The sequence below is a fragment of the Carcharhinus amblyrhynchos genome, chromosome 7 (genome assembly GCF_965287045.1).
Source record: "Carcharhinus amblyrhynchos chromosome 7, sCarAmb.v2.hapA, whole genome shotgun sequence".
NCBI classification, from domain to species: Eukaryota; Metazoa; Chordata; class Chondrichthyes; order Carcharhiniformes; family Carcharhinidae; genus Carcharhinus; species Carcharhinus amblyrhynchos.
Genome location: NC_137330.1, coordinates 111717129 through 111736313, shown reverse-complemented (window position 1 = coordinate 111736313; position 19185 = coordinate 111717129). Strand labels below are relative to the sequence as shown.

Here is a 19185-nt window from a genome sequence, read left to right as displayed (position 1 = left end):
AACTATTCTCCCCTGAATCTGGTTACAGTAGGTTACCATACACATACACACGGGTCAAGGTAGGTGTAGGAAAATGCTTTGTTAAGATGGCGGCGCGGGCTCGTTGGGCCGAAGGGCCTGTTTCCCATGCTGGGTTGTTCTTTGTTCTTTGATCTAGTGGCTCCAGGGCTTATGTCAGCCATTAGTATAATATTGACAGAGCCACTGCTGCTTGAAGGGAGTACCGATGTCAAGGGACCATTAGAAAATAACAACTATGAAACACCAACACTGCATGATACCCCATACTTATCTCTTTATTCAGTGTCAGATGTTGCACTTGTTTCAAGCAATATGTGTACATTGAAGCGATATGTTTCACAAAAACAAATTTGTTTTGGAAAGTACTTAAGCAATAGTTAACCAGAAACAGAGATTGTTGCAAACTACCACTATAATTGTGAAGAAATTAAGTGTTCAATATAATTGCCTGAAAAAAGAATACCATTGACCCACCAAGCACAGGTTCAATTGCACAACAGTGCTCGACAATACCAGAATCCTGACTCAGTAATTGAAAACCTTCAGCTGATCTCAGCTAAACTACACAACCACAAAGTGCTGCCCCTCTATTGAACAACTGGGGAAAAAAAAAGATGTCCTTTGCCTTCGGGGCAGCAGTAGAAATTGTGTCACGGTCAAATAGCAGTCCTTCATGTTCATCAGAGCAACAGTTGCAAACAGCACCAAACACTAATAACATCAAAAGAGAATTGCAGATGATGCTGCATCCAACATTTCCAAGGTGCAAAACGGCCACGCTGACATATCCCCTTCAAGCTCAACATGCAGGCATACAGGTTCTGTGGTTCAAGCATACTGTGAAAGAAGTCCAATCTCTCTGTTGTCGATTTTGCTGAGAATGTGCCTGTTATTTGACCTCCAACTGGTGCTTTCTGTCCATAACATTCAGGACATCATCTAAAATGGAAGGCCCTAGGTCTAGCTGAAGGGAAAGAAGAGAACCGGTGAGGTTGAGGAGGGAATCCTCTGATGAATTGGTTGTTCTTGTCACTCCATACTGTGCGCTGCAGTGCATGGGCTCTTCCTCCACATTTTTATAGACTCTAGATTGTCCAATGAAGTTATTTGAGTGATTAACATTGGGTTCACCATTCTGTAATACCTTTGGGCACTTTTTCACCTCTCTTCTTTCTGTAATAATGTGCCCATTCCCCACTTGCTCATCTTTATCTGGCATTTGTTGCCCGGTGACTGGGTGGAGTCGGGGAGGTTTAGGAGGAGGTGAGAAATCCTTCTTTGAGACAAAGGTCACAGCAGTGAGTAGAGGGAGGTTGAGGGCCTGAGACCCACCAATGCTGGGAAGTGATATAGCATTCTTCAACACTGGTGAGGAAGTCTCAGAGAAAGTAGGATTCGGGGTGCTGTTTGCCCGTAAGAATTCACTGTGCCCTCCACACTGGCCAAGCTTTACCTTGCCTTGATTTCCAGGCAAGAGGTCATACTTCCCTTGGAGAAATGAAATGTCCCCAAACACATCATGTTCCCCTCCATTGCCAATGTGAATGGTATGTCGGAAGTCTCCAAGAGGAGGACTTATCATGTCAGGGGATAAAATATCCCTCAGCTTAAATTTCTTGCCTTTCTTGCTGCTGGTTGTTTTCAGATAAATCGGAGTCTTGGCTGGCATCCCTTAGGCAGTGTCAGAAAAATGTCCAAAAACATCCAAATTTCCACGCGGATGTGAATAAAAGTCCTCTAAGTCAAAAGGCTCCAAGTTGCTTCACTTCTGTGTCTTGGTTGAAGAGAAGCCAATCACATTGCCAACTTGTGAAACCTTTTCAGCTTCGAACAACAGTCTTTTTCTTCCAGAGTGAAGAAGAAGGAAGACAAACACAAATGTGGGCAGCTCTAAAAAATAACCGGATGTCTGTCTCAGTCACGTCATGCAAAAAGTGGGTAGGCTGGCTCCCTTAAGAAACGTGGCGATCTGTGTGAGGAATCAAACAGATTATTAGCACATATGTATAGAATGATCTTTTTTATTTATTCGTGGGACATGGGCATCACTGGTGGCCAACATTTATTGCCCATCTCTGGTCACCCTTGAACTGAATGGTTTGCTGGGCCATTTCAGAGGGCAGTTCAGAATTAACCACATTGCTGTGAGTCTGGAGTCACATGTAAACCAGACCAAGTAAGAACGGCAGATTCCCTAAAGGACATTAGTGATCCAGATGGGATTTCCCAACAATCGACAAGGATTTCATGGTCATCAACAGACTTTTAATTCCAGACCTGCAATGTAACTAACCATTCCATCTGGTGGATCTAGCTTCATTCAATGGCAGAACGGTAACATCGTGGCTATGGTACTGAACCAGTAATCCCAAGGCCTGGGCTAATGCACTGCAGCCATGGATACAATTTCCATCATGGCAACAGGAGAATTTGAAATTCAATTAATGAATAAATCTTAAGTAAAATACTAATCTTATCAATGATCATGAAGCTGCTATGCAGTACCTTAAATATATTATGGTGGCTAAGCATCATTCTTAGAATGACACAGGGCAAAAGGAGGCTATTCAGCCCACCATGTTTACGCCATTTCCTTGAAATTAGTTCTGCTCAATGTTTACCCTTTTTATATTTTTTCCAATTCCCTTTTGAACACCAATGTGCTTCCTCTAAGCTTCCAGGCAGTGTGCTCCAAATTGCTGTGTGAAAAATTTATTTTCATCTCGCCTCTGCTTCTTCCATGAATTATTTTAAATCTGTGTCCTTTATCAACCTCCAACTGGTGGAAACAGTTTCTCCACATTTACTCTCTCAGATCCTTCATGATTTTGAGCCTCTCCATTAAATTTCCCTTTAACCTCCTCCGCTCTAAGAAGAACAATATTCACTCGTTGAGGGTTGCTGAAACTCACTCACTTGCACGGTTATTATTTGAGTTGAGTTTTTAAAATCACATGCCCTGTTGGGCTGTGCTGTCCGACAGCTGCATTGTGAAGGGGACAATGCATCTGAGTGACTCACCACAGCAGCAGGTAGTGATGATTTACAGCACAATTCACCTCAGTCAGCACAAATTGTTGGAGCTGTAAGCACAGCTGCAACCTTTCCGTGCAGTTTGAAAGGGAGCAATAATATTATCATTAAAAGTTTCAGCTGACTGACATGATAGCTGAAGCAGTATAATCAAACCAGAAATCCCTGGTCTGAGCTGTTAGCTGATCGTGGCTGGGTGGGGCACTACAATTACTTTGGAGCAGTTTTTTTAAATTCAGACATGGTTCCTGTTTGTGATTGTTACCCAGTGATTAATACTGGGGAGTGGCAGAAATAACAAGAGAGAGAGATGAGAATTTGTAACACATTCAGCCCCTCATGGCTTCCATACTGACGTATTTGCTATTGCAATATTAGTTTCAATTACATAGAACATAGAACACTACAGCACAAACAGGCCCTTCGGCCCACAAGTTGCGCCGATCACATCTATACCTACCAAGCCATAGAACTATCTGTAACTTCCAATGCCATTAGAACCCATATACTCATCCAGAAGTCTTTTAAAAGACCCCAGCGAGTTCACCTCTACCACCACCGACGGCAGCCGATTCCACTCACTCACCACCCTCTGAGTGAAAAACTTACCCCTAACATCTCCTCTGTACTTGCTTGCCAGCACCTTAAACCCGTGTCCTCTCGTAGCGACCATTTCAGCCCTGGGAAATAGCCTCCGAGAATCCACCCTATCTATTCCTCTCAACATTTTATAAACCTCTATCAGGTCGCCCCTCAACCTTCGTCTCTCCAGGGAGAAGAGACCTAGCTCCCTCAACCTATCTTCATAAGGCATGCCTCCCAATCCAGGCAACATCCTTGTAAATCTCCTCTACACCCTCTCAATAGCTTCCACATCCTCCCTGTAGTGAGGTGACCAGAACTGCGCACAGTACTCCAAGTGGGGTCTGACAAGGGTCCTATAAAGTTGCAGCATTACCTCCCGACTCCTAAATTCAATCCCTCGATTAATGAAGGCCAGTACACCATACGCCTTCTTGACCACATCCTCCACCTGCGAGGCCGACTTAAGAGTCCTATGGACCCGGACCTCAAGCTCTTCAACCCAGCTAAGACTCCCTACCCTTGTTATTGTACTCCTGCATCCCGTTGGTCCTGCCAAAATGGACCACTACACATTTATCTGCGTTGAAGTCCATCTGCCACTTCTCCGCCCAGTCTTGCATCCTATTATGTCACGCTGCAACTTCTGACATCCCTCCAGACTATCCACAACATCCACATAATATCCACATACTCAATCTTTTCAGTCTGCCGCAAACCTGTAGTACAACCTCCCAGATCACTTTCCACCGTGAACACCGAGGCAAAGTACTCATTAAGCACCTCTGCCATGGCTTCCGGTTCCACACACACTTTTCCCCCTTCACCTTTTATAGGTCCTATCCCTTCTTTTCTCATCCTTTTACTCTTCACATATTTGTAGAACGCCTTGGGATTCTCCTTAATCTTACCTGCCAAGGCCTTCTCATGTCCCCTTTCGGCTCTCCGAATTACCTTTTTAAGCTCCTTTCTACAAGCCTCTAGATCCTTAACATCTCTTAGCTCTCTGAACCTTTCATACACCTTTCTTTTCTTCCTGACCAGGTTCACCACAGCCTTCGTGCACCACGGCTCCCGCGACCTACCAAAACCTCCTTGTCTCATCGGAACATTGTCGTGCAGAGCTCCAGTCAAACATTCCTTGAAAATCCGCCACCTTCCTTCAGTACTTTTCCCCAAGAACACCTCCTTCCAGTTTATTCATCCAATTGTCTGCCTGATGTCATCATATTTCCCCTTACACCAGACAAACACCTTCCTAGCCTGCCTGATCCTATCTCTTTCCAATGCTATCGTGAAGGAGATAGAATTATGATCGCCATCCCCGAGATGCTCTCCCACCGAGAGATCCGTCACCTGTCCTGGTTCATTAGCCAGCACCAGGTCAAGTACAGCCTCTCCTCTCGTAGGCTTATCCATGTGCTGTGTCAGGAAACCCTCCTGAACACACCTAACAAACTCCTCCCCATCCAAACCCCTTACCCTAGGGATGTTCCAGTCGATGTTTGGGAAATTAAAGTCTCCCAACACGACAACTCTGTTACTACTACATCTCCCTATGATCTGTTTCCCTATCTGTACCTCAACTTCCCTGTCACTATTGGGCGACCTATAGAAAACACCCAGCAAAGTTATCGACCCTTTGCTGTTCCTAACTTCCACCCACAGAGATTCCGTAGACAGTCCCTCCACAGCATCCACCTTCTCTGCAGCCGTGACACTGTCCCTGATCAACAGTGCCACTCCACCACCTCTTTTGCCCCCCTCCCTGTCCTTCCTGAAGCATCTGAATCCCGGCACCTGAAGAACCCAGTCCTGTCCCTGAGACATCCAAGTCTCTGTAATGGCCACCACATCACATTCCCAAGCAGCAATCCACGCCCTAAGCTCATCTACTTTGTTCACTACACTCCTGGCGTTAAAGTAGACACACCTCATACCCTTGTTCTGGGCACTTCCCTTTCCATTACCCGTCTAACCTCCCTCTCATACTGTCTGCAGTCCTTCTCTACCTGGGAGCTAACCTCCTCGCTCTCAGTCTCCTCATCTCTTTTCCCTCCCCCCAGCCTTTCTAGTTTAACGCCCCCCCAGTAGCCCTAGCCAATCTTCTCGCCAAGATGTTGGTCCCCCTGGGATTCAAGTGCCACCCGTCTTTACTGAACAGGTCACACCTGTCCCTATAGAGGTCCCAATGATCCAGGAACCGGAATCCCTGCCCCCTGCTCCAGTCCCTCAGCCACGCATTCACCCTCCACCTCATTCCATTTCTGCTCTCACTCTCCCGCGGCGCAGGCAGCAATCCTGAGATTACCACCTTCACGTTCCTCTTTCTCAGCTGTCTACCTAATTCCCTATAATCCCTTTTCATGACCCCTTCCCTCTTCCTGCCTATGTCAGTGGTACCTATGTGAACCACAACCTCCGGCTTCACACCCTCCCCTTTCAGGATGTCTGGGATGCATCCAGAGACATCCCAGATCCCAGCTCCAGGGAGGCAAACCACCATCCGCGACTCCCATCTGCGTCCGCAAAAACGCCTGTCTGATCCCCTCACTATGGAGTCCCCTATTAACACTGCCTTGCTGCTCTTTTTCTTACTTTTTTGAAGTACTGCGTCAGGCTCAGCTCCAGAGAGCTGGCCATCGCTTCCCCCCCCAGGTGAGCTGTCCTCCCAGCAGTACTCAGACAGGAGTACTTATTTTGAAGGGGGACATCCACCGGCGTGCTCTCCATCACGTGAGCTTTCCCCTTCCTAACTGTTACCCACTTGTCTTCTTCCCGTTGCCCCGGTGTGACCACTTGCCGGTAGCTCCTGTCAATTACCTCCTCATTCTCTCTAATGAGACAAAGGTCCTCGAGCTGCAGTTCCAGCTCCTTAACCCGGTCCCTTAGGGACTGCAGCTCCACACACCGAGCACAGATATGGATGTCTGGGAGATCAGGAGCCTCCAGGACCTCCCACATATTGCATTGGCAACAACATACTGGCCTCACACTCATACTTGCCCTTTTTAGAAATTCAGAGAAGTAATAAAAACTTATAAACTTACCTTGCCTCACCCTTTTTGCTTAGGCCCTGTGAGTCAAAGCCCTTCCAGCTCACACAAAAAACAAAAACAAACTTACCTGTTCTCACTCCGAGCCCCTCTCTCTTTTTTAGGTTAGATGAGGTGGGAGGGTGGGGTACTGTACCTGTGTAGAGTATCGGGATTCCTCACCAGTCCAATTTATGGAAAAAAAACAATTTACCCAATACCCAAAAAAATACCCAAATTACGAGGTAGAATGAGACAATGTTACATATTGCTCCCTTGCAATAGCTTTACTTACATTTTCACTGCGAGGCATCAAAAGTTAACAAGACACAAAGTAATATAATGGAGATGTGGATGTTTATTGGAATGGATGAGTACTGAATCAGAGATACATTCAGAGTTATAAGAGACAGATTTGGACGCAGAACAGGATATAGCTTAAGAAGCATGAAGGGGTGGACAAAGTCCATCAAAAGCGTAAAGGTACCAGCAAGAGAATTGGTAATTTGAGAGGGATGAGAAGCAGCATAATGTGTAAGAAGTTAACAGGAAACAAACTGAAAAAGGAGAAGTCACAGGCAGAAATGTAAGAATGGGAAAATCAAACAGACACTGCAAACAGCTGGGGAAAATTAAAATATGTTCATGCTTTTTTAAAAATTTTCCTAATCAGCAAATTCTAGGGACCAAAAGACCATAAGATGTAGGAGCAGAATTAAGCCACTTGGCCCATTGAGTCTACTCCGCCATTCAATCATAGAACAAAGAACAAAGAACAAAAACAGCCCGGGAAACAGGCCCTTCGGCCCAACGAGCCCGCGCCGCCATCTCAACACCACCGGTACCCCCCTCCACCCATGACCCTTGCCTAATGTTTTATGGCCATCCACATTGAGGGAAACTAATTTAGGGACAATTTATTACTGCCAGTCAGCCTAACAGCACATCTTTGGGGTGTTATAATCATAGCTGATATTTTTTCATCTCCATTCTCCTGCCTTTTCTCCATAACCCCTGATCCCTTTATTATCTATCTCGGGCTTAAAGACACTCAACGACCTGGCCTCCACAGCCTTCTGCGGCAGAGTTCCATAGATTCACCACTCTGGCTGAAGAAATTCTTCCTCATCTCTGTTTTAAAGGATCATCCCTTTAGCCTGAGGTTGTGCCCTCTGGTTCTGGTTTTTCCTACTAGTGGAAGCATCCGCTCCACGTCCATTCTATCCAGAGATCGCAGTATCCTGTAAGTTTCAATAATATCCCTCCTCATCCTTCTAAACGCCATCGAGTATAGACCCAGAGTCCTCAACAGTTCCTTATAATGACAAGCTCTTCATTCCAGGGATTATTCTTGTGAATCTCCTCCGGACCCTTTCCAAGACCAGCACATTCTTCCTTAGATATGGGGCCCAAAACTGCTTACAATACTCCAAATGGGGCCTGACCAGAGCCTTATACAGCCTCAGAATTACACCCCTGCTCTTGTATTCTAGCCTTCTCGACATGAATGCTACCATTGCATTTGCCTTCCTAACTGCCGACTGAACCTGCACATTAACCTTAAGAGAATCTTGAACAAGGACTCCCAAGTCTCTTTGTGCTTCTGATTTCCTCAGCATTTTCTCATTTAGAAAATAGTTTATTCTTCCATTCCTCCTTCCAAAGTACGTAACCTCACACTTTTCCACATTGTATTCCATCTGCCACTTCTTTGCCCACTCTCCTAATCTGTCAAAGTCCACTTGCAGCGTCCCCCCCCCCATTTCCTCAATACTACCTGTCCCTCTACATGTCTTTGTATCATCTGCAAACTTAGCAATAGTGCCTTCAGTTGCTTCCTCCAAATCATTAATGTATATTGCAAAAAGTTGTGGTCCCAGCTCTGACCCCTGAGGCACACCACCGGTCACCGGCTGCCATGCTGAGAAAGATCCCTTTATCTCCACTCTCTGCCAGAAGTTATGTTTCTATAACAGCTTTCATATCCTCAGGCATGCCAAAATGTTTCACACCCAATGAATTGCTTCTGAGAGTCTTTTAAGAATACAACATCTAATTCTTGCCGAACTGAGGCAGAAATGAGATAAAAATGTCCAATTCATCTCCTGCGCTCATTATTGTCCCTATTCTTGAGACCTGATGTCAGTGTTAACTACAGCCGACACGGTCACATCATAGCCCTAAAGGAAAGTTCCCTGCTATACTCGGTACGAGTTAGAAAATCTGTCAGAAGTGAGGAGTAAAGCTCGATTCAAGGTTATTGGGTTCTGGTGCTTCAAGTCAGGACTGGCACTTGCAAGCAGCCTGACCATGTCAATTTAATAGCTGCAGTGCAACCATTGAATGAGTTATTAAACTGAAGTGCCATCTGGTTGTTCTGCTGATTCAGTTCAACATTAAAGGTCATATGGCACTGCTGGCTAATTCTCATCCTTCATCCAAAATTATAACATCCACAAAAACTAGCCATTCATCTCATTCAGAGCACAGACATTGAATCCAATTGATCTACAGCAGACTTTATACTGTGTTCTAGCCTCCCTTTCATTCAGATTAACACACTGCCCCATATTTAGGTAGGAGTCATTGGGTAGTGGTCGTGTCACAGGACTAATCATTCAGAGGCCAGGTGAATGCTCGGGGAGCAGGGGTTCAAATCCCACCACAGCAGCTGGTGGAATTTAAGTTCTGGAATATAAAACTAGTCATTGGGTAGTGGTAGTGTCACAGGACTAATTATTCAGAGGCCAGGTGAATGCACTGGGGGCAGGGGTTCAAATCCCATCACAGCAGCTGGTGGAATTTAAGTTCTGGAATATAAAACTAGTCTCAGTAATGATGGCCATATCAACTATCATGTAAAACCTATCTGGTTCATTAATGTCCTTTATGGAAGGAAATCTGCCATCCTTACTTACTCTGGCCTACATGTGACTCCAGACCCACAGTAATGTAGTGACTCTGAACTGTCCTCTGAAATGGGCTAGTAAAGCCCCTCAATTTTAGGGCATTAAGGAAAGGCAACAAATGCTGGCCTTGCCAGTGATGAAAGAATAAAGAAAATACTCCACTCTTCCTCATGTATGCACACAGCCTGCCTTTAAATGCAACAGTATCATATGCTTCAATCATTCTGTGAGACAGCAGGTTTTGCATTCTCATCACTCTGTGTGAAGAGAGCAGTGTATATTTTAGTGAAATAAAAACAGGCACTAAATAGATGCTATCTTGGAAGACACGTCTGCTTGAAAGTCTAGATTTAGAATGCCATTTTGGGCCTAATTGCTGATTACCATAATTTGAACCAGAAACCTTGAGGTTTGGCACTCAAGTACTAATTAGATGTAATTCTAATGCATATGTGGGCTTCTGTAAATGTCCAATAAGGCACAGAAGCATAGCACTCATTCTCTCAACTGAAGTTCTCAGAGAATTTTCAGATTGAATGTTATGAGTATTGGTGATATCTTTGACAAATGTCTCAGAAAATTTCCGGATAGGTTTCAAAAGTCCTCTTCAAACCTTCAGCAAAATTGGACTGTCAAAGGCATTCCCCCTGCAATGACCAGTTTACTCCCAATCAGTTGGTTGTCGTTAGGTCAGGTGCTCATCACTAAAATGCTGTTTAGCCCCATTAATAACAAGCCAAAATAGCATTAGACTGAAGATCTAAAGATTCCTGGTTCAATCCTGGGTTTTGACATGAGCCCCCTTGCTGGCTTTCTTTGCTATCTGCTAATTGGCATTGCCTTTTATCGCTATGTTTCTGTAGTATAGTCTTTATCACATTCATCTCACACGCAGAAAGTCCTTGGTTCGAGACCGGGCAGAAACTTTTTCATCAATGAGCACTCGCAGGAAATTTAAATAGCAATCAACTTCTTACCAATCCTTCAAGCAGCTTTTCCAACTCTGTCCAATTCTTTACCTCAGAAGGTTGTAGCGGTTGGGTTGTTAGGTATGCTCAAGGCTGAGATAGATAGATTTTTAATCAGCAAAGAAATCAAGGGTTACGGGGACAAGGTGGGAGAGTGGAGTTGAGGATTATCATATCAGATCAGTTATGATCTTATTGAATGCCGGAGCAGACTCAATGGGTCAAATAGCCTATTTCCACTCCTATGTCTTATGGACATTTACCAAATGGAGTCCTGCACTTAAACCAATGTTTCCAATGAATGCCTCATCTTAGCCATCTTAGAGACTCTTTAAAGTATCCACATAAAATCACCCACATCATTCCTAATGTTTGTGTTTGGTCTATTGGTGATCATCAGGAAAAAAGGCACTTGTCCTGAACTCACCCATAAGCTCACAATCATCTTCCAGAATCCTTCATCTTTTTCAAGACATCTATCAGATCTTCTCTTTTTCAGAGAAAGAAGTTGCAAAATCAATCTTTCCAAATATTTGCATTCTCTCATTTCTAACAAAACCCTTGTAAAAGTTTTCTCCAGGGTTTCAATTTTTTTTGTATTATGGTGGTCTGAATATTCCAAATATGATCGCACTGTGGTTCAGTACAAATATAACATTATCTCTGATTTTGTCTTCTTGTCGAGAAACGAACCCAGCGCTTTATTTACACTCTGAATAACCTTTATCAACTTATACTGTTACTTTTAGTGATCAATGTATCACATCCCAGATTTTGTTTCTCCTTTCCCATTTAATTTTTTGGGAATAAGTGGTCCCCTTGTTCCTCCTACCAAAATGAACCACATATTTTTATTCATTCATGGGACATGGGCATTGCTGGCTGGCCAGCATTTATTGCCTATCCCTAGTTGCCCTTGAGAAGGAGAGTACGATTTATCTGACTCACTACAAGCCAAGAGTCACCCAATTCTTGGCAGACTTCTGGTAGGTACGTGCCTGTATTATGTCCAGGTGAGGACGGATCAACGCCTTCTCATTGTTTGACAGCCACAGACGTTTTTGTTTGGAAAGCATCATATTTGCCAATTCAGTGAGTAACTGATTACATGCTGTAATCACATTACCAATAGGACAGGTTTCCTTGAGTTCAACAAGGAAGAGGTTACTTTTATTATACTTAAACCGATCAAAGAAAATAATAAAATACACACGAACTTTCATGCACATGTACACAAACTCAAAGCACACACACACACACTAATACAGATTACAGAATGGGGCAGGATGGTCAAATTAGAGTCCACCAAAGTTAAAAATGAATTCAGTCTGCAGTTTGGTGATTTGGGCTGACTTCCAGCTGACTTTGATCGTCTTGCTGCTTTCAGTCAGTGGTCTTTTCCTTTCAGTTTTAAGGTGGTTTAAAGCTGCCAATGGATGATCTATCTGAGATGCAGCTGTGGAGGTGAATTCTTTCTTTAAATTCCCTGTCTGCTGCGCATGGAGAGAGAATCTGCCCACATTCTCCACTTTGATTGTGTCTGGAACAAGCTGCCAGAGATAGTAGTAAAGGCAGGTACAATTTTGTCTTTTAAAAAGCATTTAGACAGTTATATGGGTAAGATGGGTATAGAGGGATATGGGCCAAATGTGGGCAATTGGGACTAGCTTATGGCTTAAAAAAAAGGTGGCATGGACAAGTTGGGCCGAAGGGCCTGTTTCCATGCTATGAACCTCTATGACTATTGCTAATCAAACAATGATGTGGAGATGCCGGCATTGGACTGGGGTAAACATTGTAAGAAGTCTCACAACACCAGGTTAAAGTCCAACAAGTTTATGTGGTAACAAATGCCACTAGCTTTCGGAGCACTTGCTGCCCCTTCGTCAGGTGAGTGGGAATTCTATTCACAAACAGGGCATATAAAGACACAAACTCAATTTACAAAATAATGATTGGAATGTGGATCTTTACAGCTAATCTAGTCTTAAAGGTACAGACAATGTGAGTAGAGAGAGCACTAAGCACAGGTTAAAGAGATGTGTATTGTCTCCAGACAGGACAGTTAGTGAGATTTTGCAAGTCCAGCCAATTCGTAGGGGTTACAGATAGTGTGACATGAACCCAAGATCCCATTGAGGCCATCCTCACGTGTACAGAATTTGGCTATCAGTCTCTGCTCAGCGACTCTGCGCTGTCGTGTGTCGTGAAGGCCGCCTTGGAGAATGCTTACCCGAAGATCAAAGACCGAATGCCCGTGACCACTGAAGTGTTCCCCAACAGGAAGGGAACAGTCTTGCCTGGCGATTGTTGAGCGGTGTTCAGTCATCTGTTGTCGTAGCATATCGTAAACTGAGTTTGTGTCTTTATATGCCCTGTTTGTGAATAGAACTCCCACTCACCTGATGAAAAGGCAGCAAGCGCTCCAAAAACTAGTGGCTTTTGCTACCAAATAAACTTGTTGGACTTTAACCTGGTGTTGTGGGACGCCTTACTGTAATCAAACAATAGCAGACAGTCCCCAAAGGCTTGCAAGTTGGTTGGGGAGAGAAAGGGAGTAAGGATCTTGCTCTCAGCTGCTTGTCTTCAGTTCTGATGAGAAAACATGTGCTTAAAACACATGAAAGATTGACTTGTTATCTGACAGTCAGTAATTCAAACGATTGTGTATTCCAATTGTAATTCCTCCTTCTAGCCAGGGTACCATTGATCAAGTCATTTGGTTTGTCTCTATTCAGGTGAGTATCTAGACATGGTGCCAATGGAATAGAAAATATTCCTTTGTGGTTGCCTTTGATGTATTTTTGAAGACGTCTCCATCTCAATTGGTTGGAATATGGAATGTACAATAATGTGAATTATGTGGCCATTTTGGCTGTAAACTTAAGACAATTTAATCTGATTATTTTAAGTAATTGTTTTTTTTAAAAGCTTTGATTAAAAATCTTTCTTTTTGTCTAAACACATCTCCATGATAACCCAACAAGATGATGATGGCTATGTGCGTCTGACAGTCTAGTGGTCAGTTTATTTGTAAACCTTGGTGGATTAGTTTGGCGTATGTGAATGCTGATGGATTTGTTATGATTACGCATCTGACTTGTAGTCTTGCGATAGATGGATGTTTGACTATTTGTGTATTTGATTCTCCAATAGCCTGGGATGTGCCCAAGCCCTGGCAATCTTCGAACAATTGAAATTTACAGCATGGGTGGAGACCATTCCGCCCATTGTCTTTGTGAGTTGTTTGCTAGAGCAATTAATCCTATGGCTCTGCTCTCTTCCCATGTCCTTGATACCTTTGCTTTGAGTGTGTATTCAATCCATTTTTCTTATGTTTACATATCTGATTCCTCAGTGTGTTAATCCTCAAACATTTTTGATTAAAGCATCACTTTTTAAGTGGGATTGTAATCATGAAATCCTCATTTAAATGTTAATACTGTATAATGCTCATAATATAAGAGTACTGCATATAAAGAAGGTTTTAATAATGTTTTTACAGTAACATGTATTTATTTACACATATCAGTGAGATGGGTGTGTCTGCTTCTCACTGCAGAGACTGTCTATCCTTGCACACTCTTCCCAGGTGAGACAGCCAGTCCACTCTGTGTGCTGCAAGTATAGCAGCCACCTTCTGTTCCCACACTCAGTGGTCCCCAGTTTGGGAACTATCGCTGAGAGGCATACCTTGAGTTTATCCCTATTGTCCATCTAAGAGTCATTACTTATAAAGATACACACTTCACTCTCTAAGCATTAGATTGATATCTAAGTACTCATCCACCTAAACTACACATCTTGGGATACTAAGGGGTGGTCTTTTGGGTGGGTCAAACCAAGTAAACAAACTTAAATTACGTTCGGACAAAGATAAAGGGGGCAGCTCCCCAAAAGGAGGAGGAACGGCCCGAACAGAAACAAAAAGTACAAAGGAAACTTAAGACACGTCAAATCAAAATGTGATTATTGGGGTCGATAAGGCACCTCAGCCCCTGCGGTGCCCAACAGGCACGGAAACTTACCATGCCCAAACTACTTAACCTGCACATCTTTGGGATGTGGGAGGAAACCAGAGCACCTGGAGGCAACCCACACAGATGCAGGGAGAACGTGCAAACTCCACACAGTCACCCAAGACTGGAATTGAACCTAGATCCCTGGTGCTGTGAGGCAGCAGTGCTGTGCATACGCTGTGCTGCAGCATAATCATATTTGATGGGAGTGGAGTGACATCGGAGTACATCTAGCCAGTCTTCCTGGCAAATTGCTGCAAGTCAAAAGGTCTTTGTTATAAAACAACACATAACATTTGCTGCATGCAAAAGGAGTGAAGAAACGAGTTGCCTTGTGACGATTGGCACAGACATGAAAAAGAAGAGGAACAGGAAGAGGAAGAAAGTTGCATATTGAAGGTGGGTGGTGCTCAAGGCTCCAGAAGTGCCCCTTTTCTAACTGGCTCTTTGCATCATTCGGTTTCCATTGAAGGGCCCACAGAAAGAGGCTCCAGTGCCTCAATTTCCAACCTCTGCTCATCAGGTCACACTAAAATTTGGATCCTGGGTGAAGTCTGGTCCAGCAACAGCAGCTTCTGAATTTAAGGATGTTTGAGGAGAAGGTGGTTGTGATGCGTGTAACAGTTTAATGGCCATAATGGATCAGTGGTGAGAAGAGGGCAGAAATCAACTACAACTGATGTGAGATAAGGTGATATACAAGGATTTTCACAACCTTTGGAATATCTTGTGCACTTTCCCTTCCTACTGGCTATACAACCCCAGAAGTGAACAATCCTGTGAAAGTTCAATTTAACAGCAGACAAAGGCGAGGAACAATTATTCAGCCATCAAAGCCCGCCCCACTAGCAATCTAACATTCCCAGCGGCATTTTAAACTTCCGTCAAGTCTCTGCTAATACACCAAGCAAATAATGAGACATGAGTGCAAATAACTATTTTAAAATTGCTATTAAATGAATAAGGGCACTGTTATATTGTGATATTATTTGTAAAGAGCTAGGAACTAATTGTTACGTGAACATATATCCTGGGGTATCCCATTGACTGTTGCACTGCAGTCCTTTGCCCAGTAACAATGTATCTAGTGCTTCATTCCATTGTGGGTTAAAGTATGATGATTTCTAACTTAAGGAACCAGAAGACATGAGAGCACTGACGTGAGCAGGAAGGAGGTTTGCCGTTCAATGTAAAGATAAATGTTTTAAACTCCATGTTAACGGTAACCCAAGTACAGTCACACAGTTGTAACTCTGGTTATAAATAACAGCAACAGCAAATCAGCATCTTATATCTGCGTTTCAGCATAATGTAGTAGAGGCTAGCTTCACAAAATGAGCTAGCAGTCCTCTTGTGGAGAAGCAGAAACCCATGATACTGGAGCGGTTTTCAGCATTTTCTGTTTTTCCTTTCAAATTTCCAGCACCCGCAGTGCTTTTTTTCACAGATTTATCAATAGTATTCATTTTCAGTCCATTACAGAGATTGCACAGCCCCCTTTTGGACCAGTATGATTAAAGGGTTAATCTAATTGAGTCATTTCTTTCAGCATGTTCCTGCGCAGTAGCTAAGACACATTTAAAATATTACAAAAACATAATTTTGCCGATGCTTCAAACAGCTTTAACTTTTATTTTCTGTGTTTCGTAATATAATTGCCATGACTTTAAACCAAACTGCCCGAGGGTAAAACGCTGGTTTAGTTATTGATACTTAAAAATCTCCAGAAAAGGGTTAGTTGGGTGGGGTGTCTGTGTTTGTATGTCGGGGGGTGGGGGGGTGTAGTGGGTAGCGTTTGGCTGACAGATTGGGAGCCTGATTTACATGCTGCTTTAACTCACACAAATCTCTAGCTAACCAGAAAGGAACGAGCTGGACATGATATTCGAGAAGGGAAGCGAAATAAATAAAATAAAAGACTTACAGGTTTCCCCACAGCCTTGGCGGATTGATGCTAAATCTCTCCCATTAGCCTGCCGATTCGTCCGTGAAAGATAGAGAGATTCCCATTTTGGAGGGTGCGCAAAGCCCGGAGCGACCTCTGGCAGCGTGTGTCTGTCTCCCTGAAGTTAGTGCTGTGTTCTGTGTGTGTGTGCAGAGCTGGAGAGTCAATTTCAATGGCAGCTGGCCAGATGTTGAAGCCACGCTTGGCTCCTGTCAAGCGGTGTCCACCTGTGTTTGTCTGTCACATCCACATCAGTTGGGAACAGTCTTTCCTATCGGTCCCTCCCTGGTGCCCTATAGCTGGGATTGGCGGAGTGGCGGAGGAAGGAGGTAGGTGGAGGAAAAGCCTTCTTGGGTTTACATGCCTTGTCAAGTGGCTGACAATAGGAAAGGGATGAAAAAAAATTGGGGAGAGAACTGCAGGTACCTTTTGACTTCAACTTCTGCAGCATTAAAGGAGCCCGTTAAATCTGTACATGTGTAAAAAAGAAGCTGGTGCAGTGAGCAGTCATGCCCCCTTGGGCATAAAGCAAGACACATCACAGGCTCTGCTCTACAGCGGGATGGGTGTACGAGCTGGCGAGGTGGGAGCACCACTGAAATCCTGGCGTTGTGGCTATAGGAGCTGGAGCGGTTAACGACTCAAATCTAGAACAACTGGAAACTGAGCCCAGTGCATTCCTGGACCCGCTCAAAAAATACTTGAAATTAAATCGTGTGTGGATTCAGAATAAATCCAGCTGAATATAATCATGCATTCAAGTCAGCTGAGAGCAGAGTAATATTTGTCTGTTCAAGATCCAGTCCAGGTTTTCTAAACGATTTGAGATTCCTGCTGCTCTTATGTGTTTACATAGCCAGGAATATATTTGTACTGTGATGGTGTGCTGAGCTAATGGTAGAGCTCGGTCGAAACACAGACCGATAAATTTGCAATAAGGTCGTTGGAATAGCATAGCGTCTCCAATAAAGAGTTAACAAAAAGTTCACAATGTCCAGAGTGGATTTGAATATCATTCGATCAAACTCAACTGTCAAACCCCAGCTACCTGCTCCCAGTATAAAAAGGGTGCTACGGGGCTTAGAATGGAAGGATTTTACAAAGCTTGCAAATGCATCTTAGAATCATAGAATCATACAGTACAGAACAGGATATTCGGCCCATCAAGTCTACACTGACACATTAGAAACACCTGAACTCCCACCTACTCCCATCTGCCCATAGCCCTGTATATTGTAACATGCGAAGTGCTCATCCAGATACTTTCTAAAGGATATGAGACAACACACCTCCACCACCCTCCCAGGTAACGCATTCCAGACCGTCACCACCCTCTGGGTAAAAATGTTTTCCTCACATCCCCCCAGAACCTCCTGCTCCAAGGGTAATAAGCTGCTCCTTATCCACTCTGTCCACGTCTCTCATAATCTTGTACACCTAGACCAGGTGGCCACTTAGTGTTCTTTGCTCTGAAAACAACCGAAGCCTACACAACTTCTCTTCATAATTTAAATGTTCCATCCCAGGCAACATCCTGGTAAATCTCCTCTGCATCCCCTCCAGTGTATTCATATCCTTCTGATAATGTGCTGACCAGAACTGCACAAAGCTGTGGCCTCACAAAAGTTCCATGCAACTCCAACATGACTTTCCTGCTTTTGTAACCTATGCCTCAATTGATAAAGATAAGCAAACCATATGCATTTTCCACCACCCTATTAACATGTCCTTCCACCTTCAGAGATCTGTGGACAAACACGCCAAATTCCTTTTGTTCCACAGAACTTTCTAGTGTCCTCCCATTCATTGAGTACTTTCTTGTCAAATTACTCCTTCCAAAGTCACTTCACATTTTTCGGTGTTAAATTTCATCTGCCACTTATCTGCCCATTTGACCATTCCATCTATATCCTCTTGTAGTCCAAGACACTCTGCTTCACTGTTAACCACCTGTCCAATCGTTATGTCATCCACAAACTTACGAATACTACCCCCCACATAGTCATCAATGTCATTTATATAAATGACAAGTAATAGGAGGGCCAACACGGATCCCTGTGGTTCACCACTAAACACTGGGTTCCAGTCACTAAACCAACCTTCTGTCATCATATTCTGTCTTCTACAACTGAGCCAATTTTCAATCCACTTTATCAAATTACCCTGCATCCCATGTGAATTTACCTTCTTTACAAATCTCCCATGTGGGACCTTGTCAAAGGCTTTGCTGAAATCCATCTAAACTACATTGACTGCACTACCCTCATCTATATATACACCTGGTCGCCTCACCAAAATTCAATCAAATTTGTTCGGCATGACCTCCCTCTGACGAAGCCATGCTGACTGTCCCTGATCAAGCTTTGCCTCTCCAAATGGAGATAGATGCTCTCCTTCAAAAGTCTCTCTAATAGTTTGCCTACCACTGATGTGAGACTCAATGGTCTGTAATTTCCCGGTTTATCCCTACAACCCTTCTTAAATAGTGGAACCACATTAGCTGTTCTCCAGTCATCTGGCACCTCCCCATGGCCAGAAAGGAATTAAAAATTTGGGTCAGAACCTCTGCAACCTTCTCCCTTGCCTCCCACAGCATCCTAGGGCAATATTCATCTGGACCTGGAGATTTATCCACTTTTAAGATTGCCAACACTACCAATACCTTGTCCTTCT

At 43.8% G+C, this 19185-nt stretch overlaps 1 protein-coding gene across 1 annotated transcript; it reads right to left on the bottom strand.

Moving 5' to 3' along the window:
* Positions 1-281: 281 nt before the first annotated feature.
* Positions 282-17057, bottom strand: cdc42ep3 (CDC42 effector protein (Rho GTPase binding) 3). Its single transcript, XM_080193394.1, has 2 exons — positions 16492-17057; positions 282-1990 (listed from the first exon to the last, which is right to left on the bottom strand). The coding sequence occupies exon 2, from the start codon at positions 1688-1690 to the stop codon at positions 911-913; it is 780 nt and encodes a 259-aa protein (XP_080049520.1). The 5' UTR covers positions 1691-1990; positions 16492-17057; the 3' UTR covers positions 282-910.
* Between the last annotated feature and the right edge of the window lie 2128 nt (positions 17058-19185).

What these genes read in the sequence shown, in the direction of transcription:
- cdc42ep3 (XM_080193394.1), bottom strand. Translation starts at nt 1,690, where the DNA reads ATGCCAGCCAAGACTCCGATTTATCTGAAAACAACCAGCAGCAAGAAA.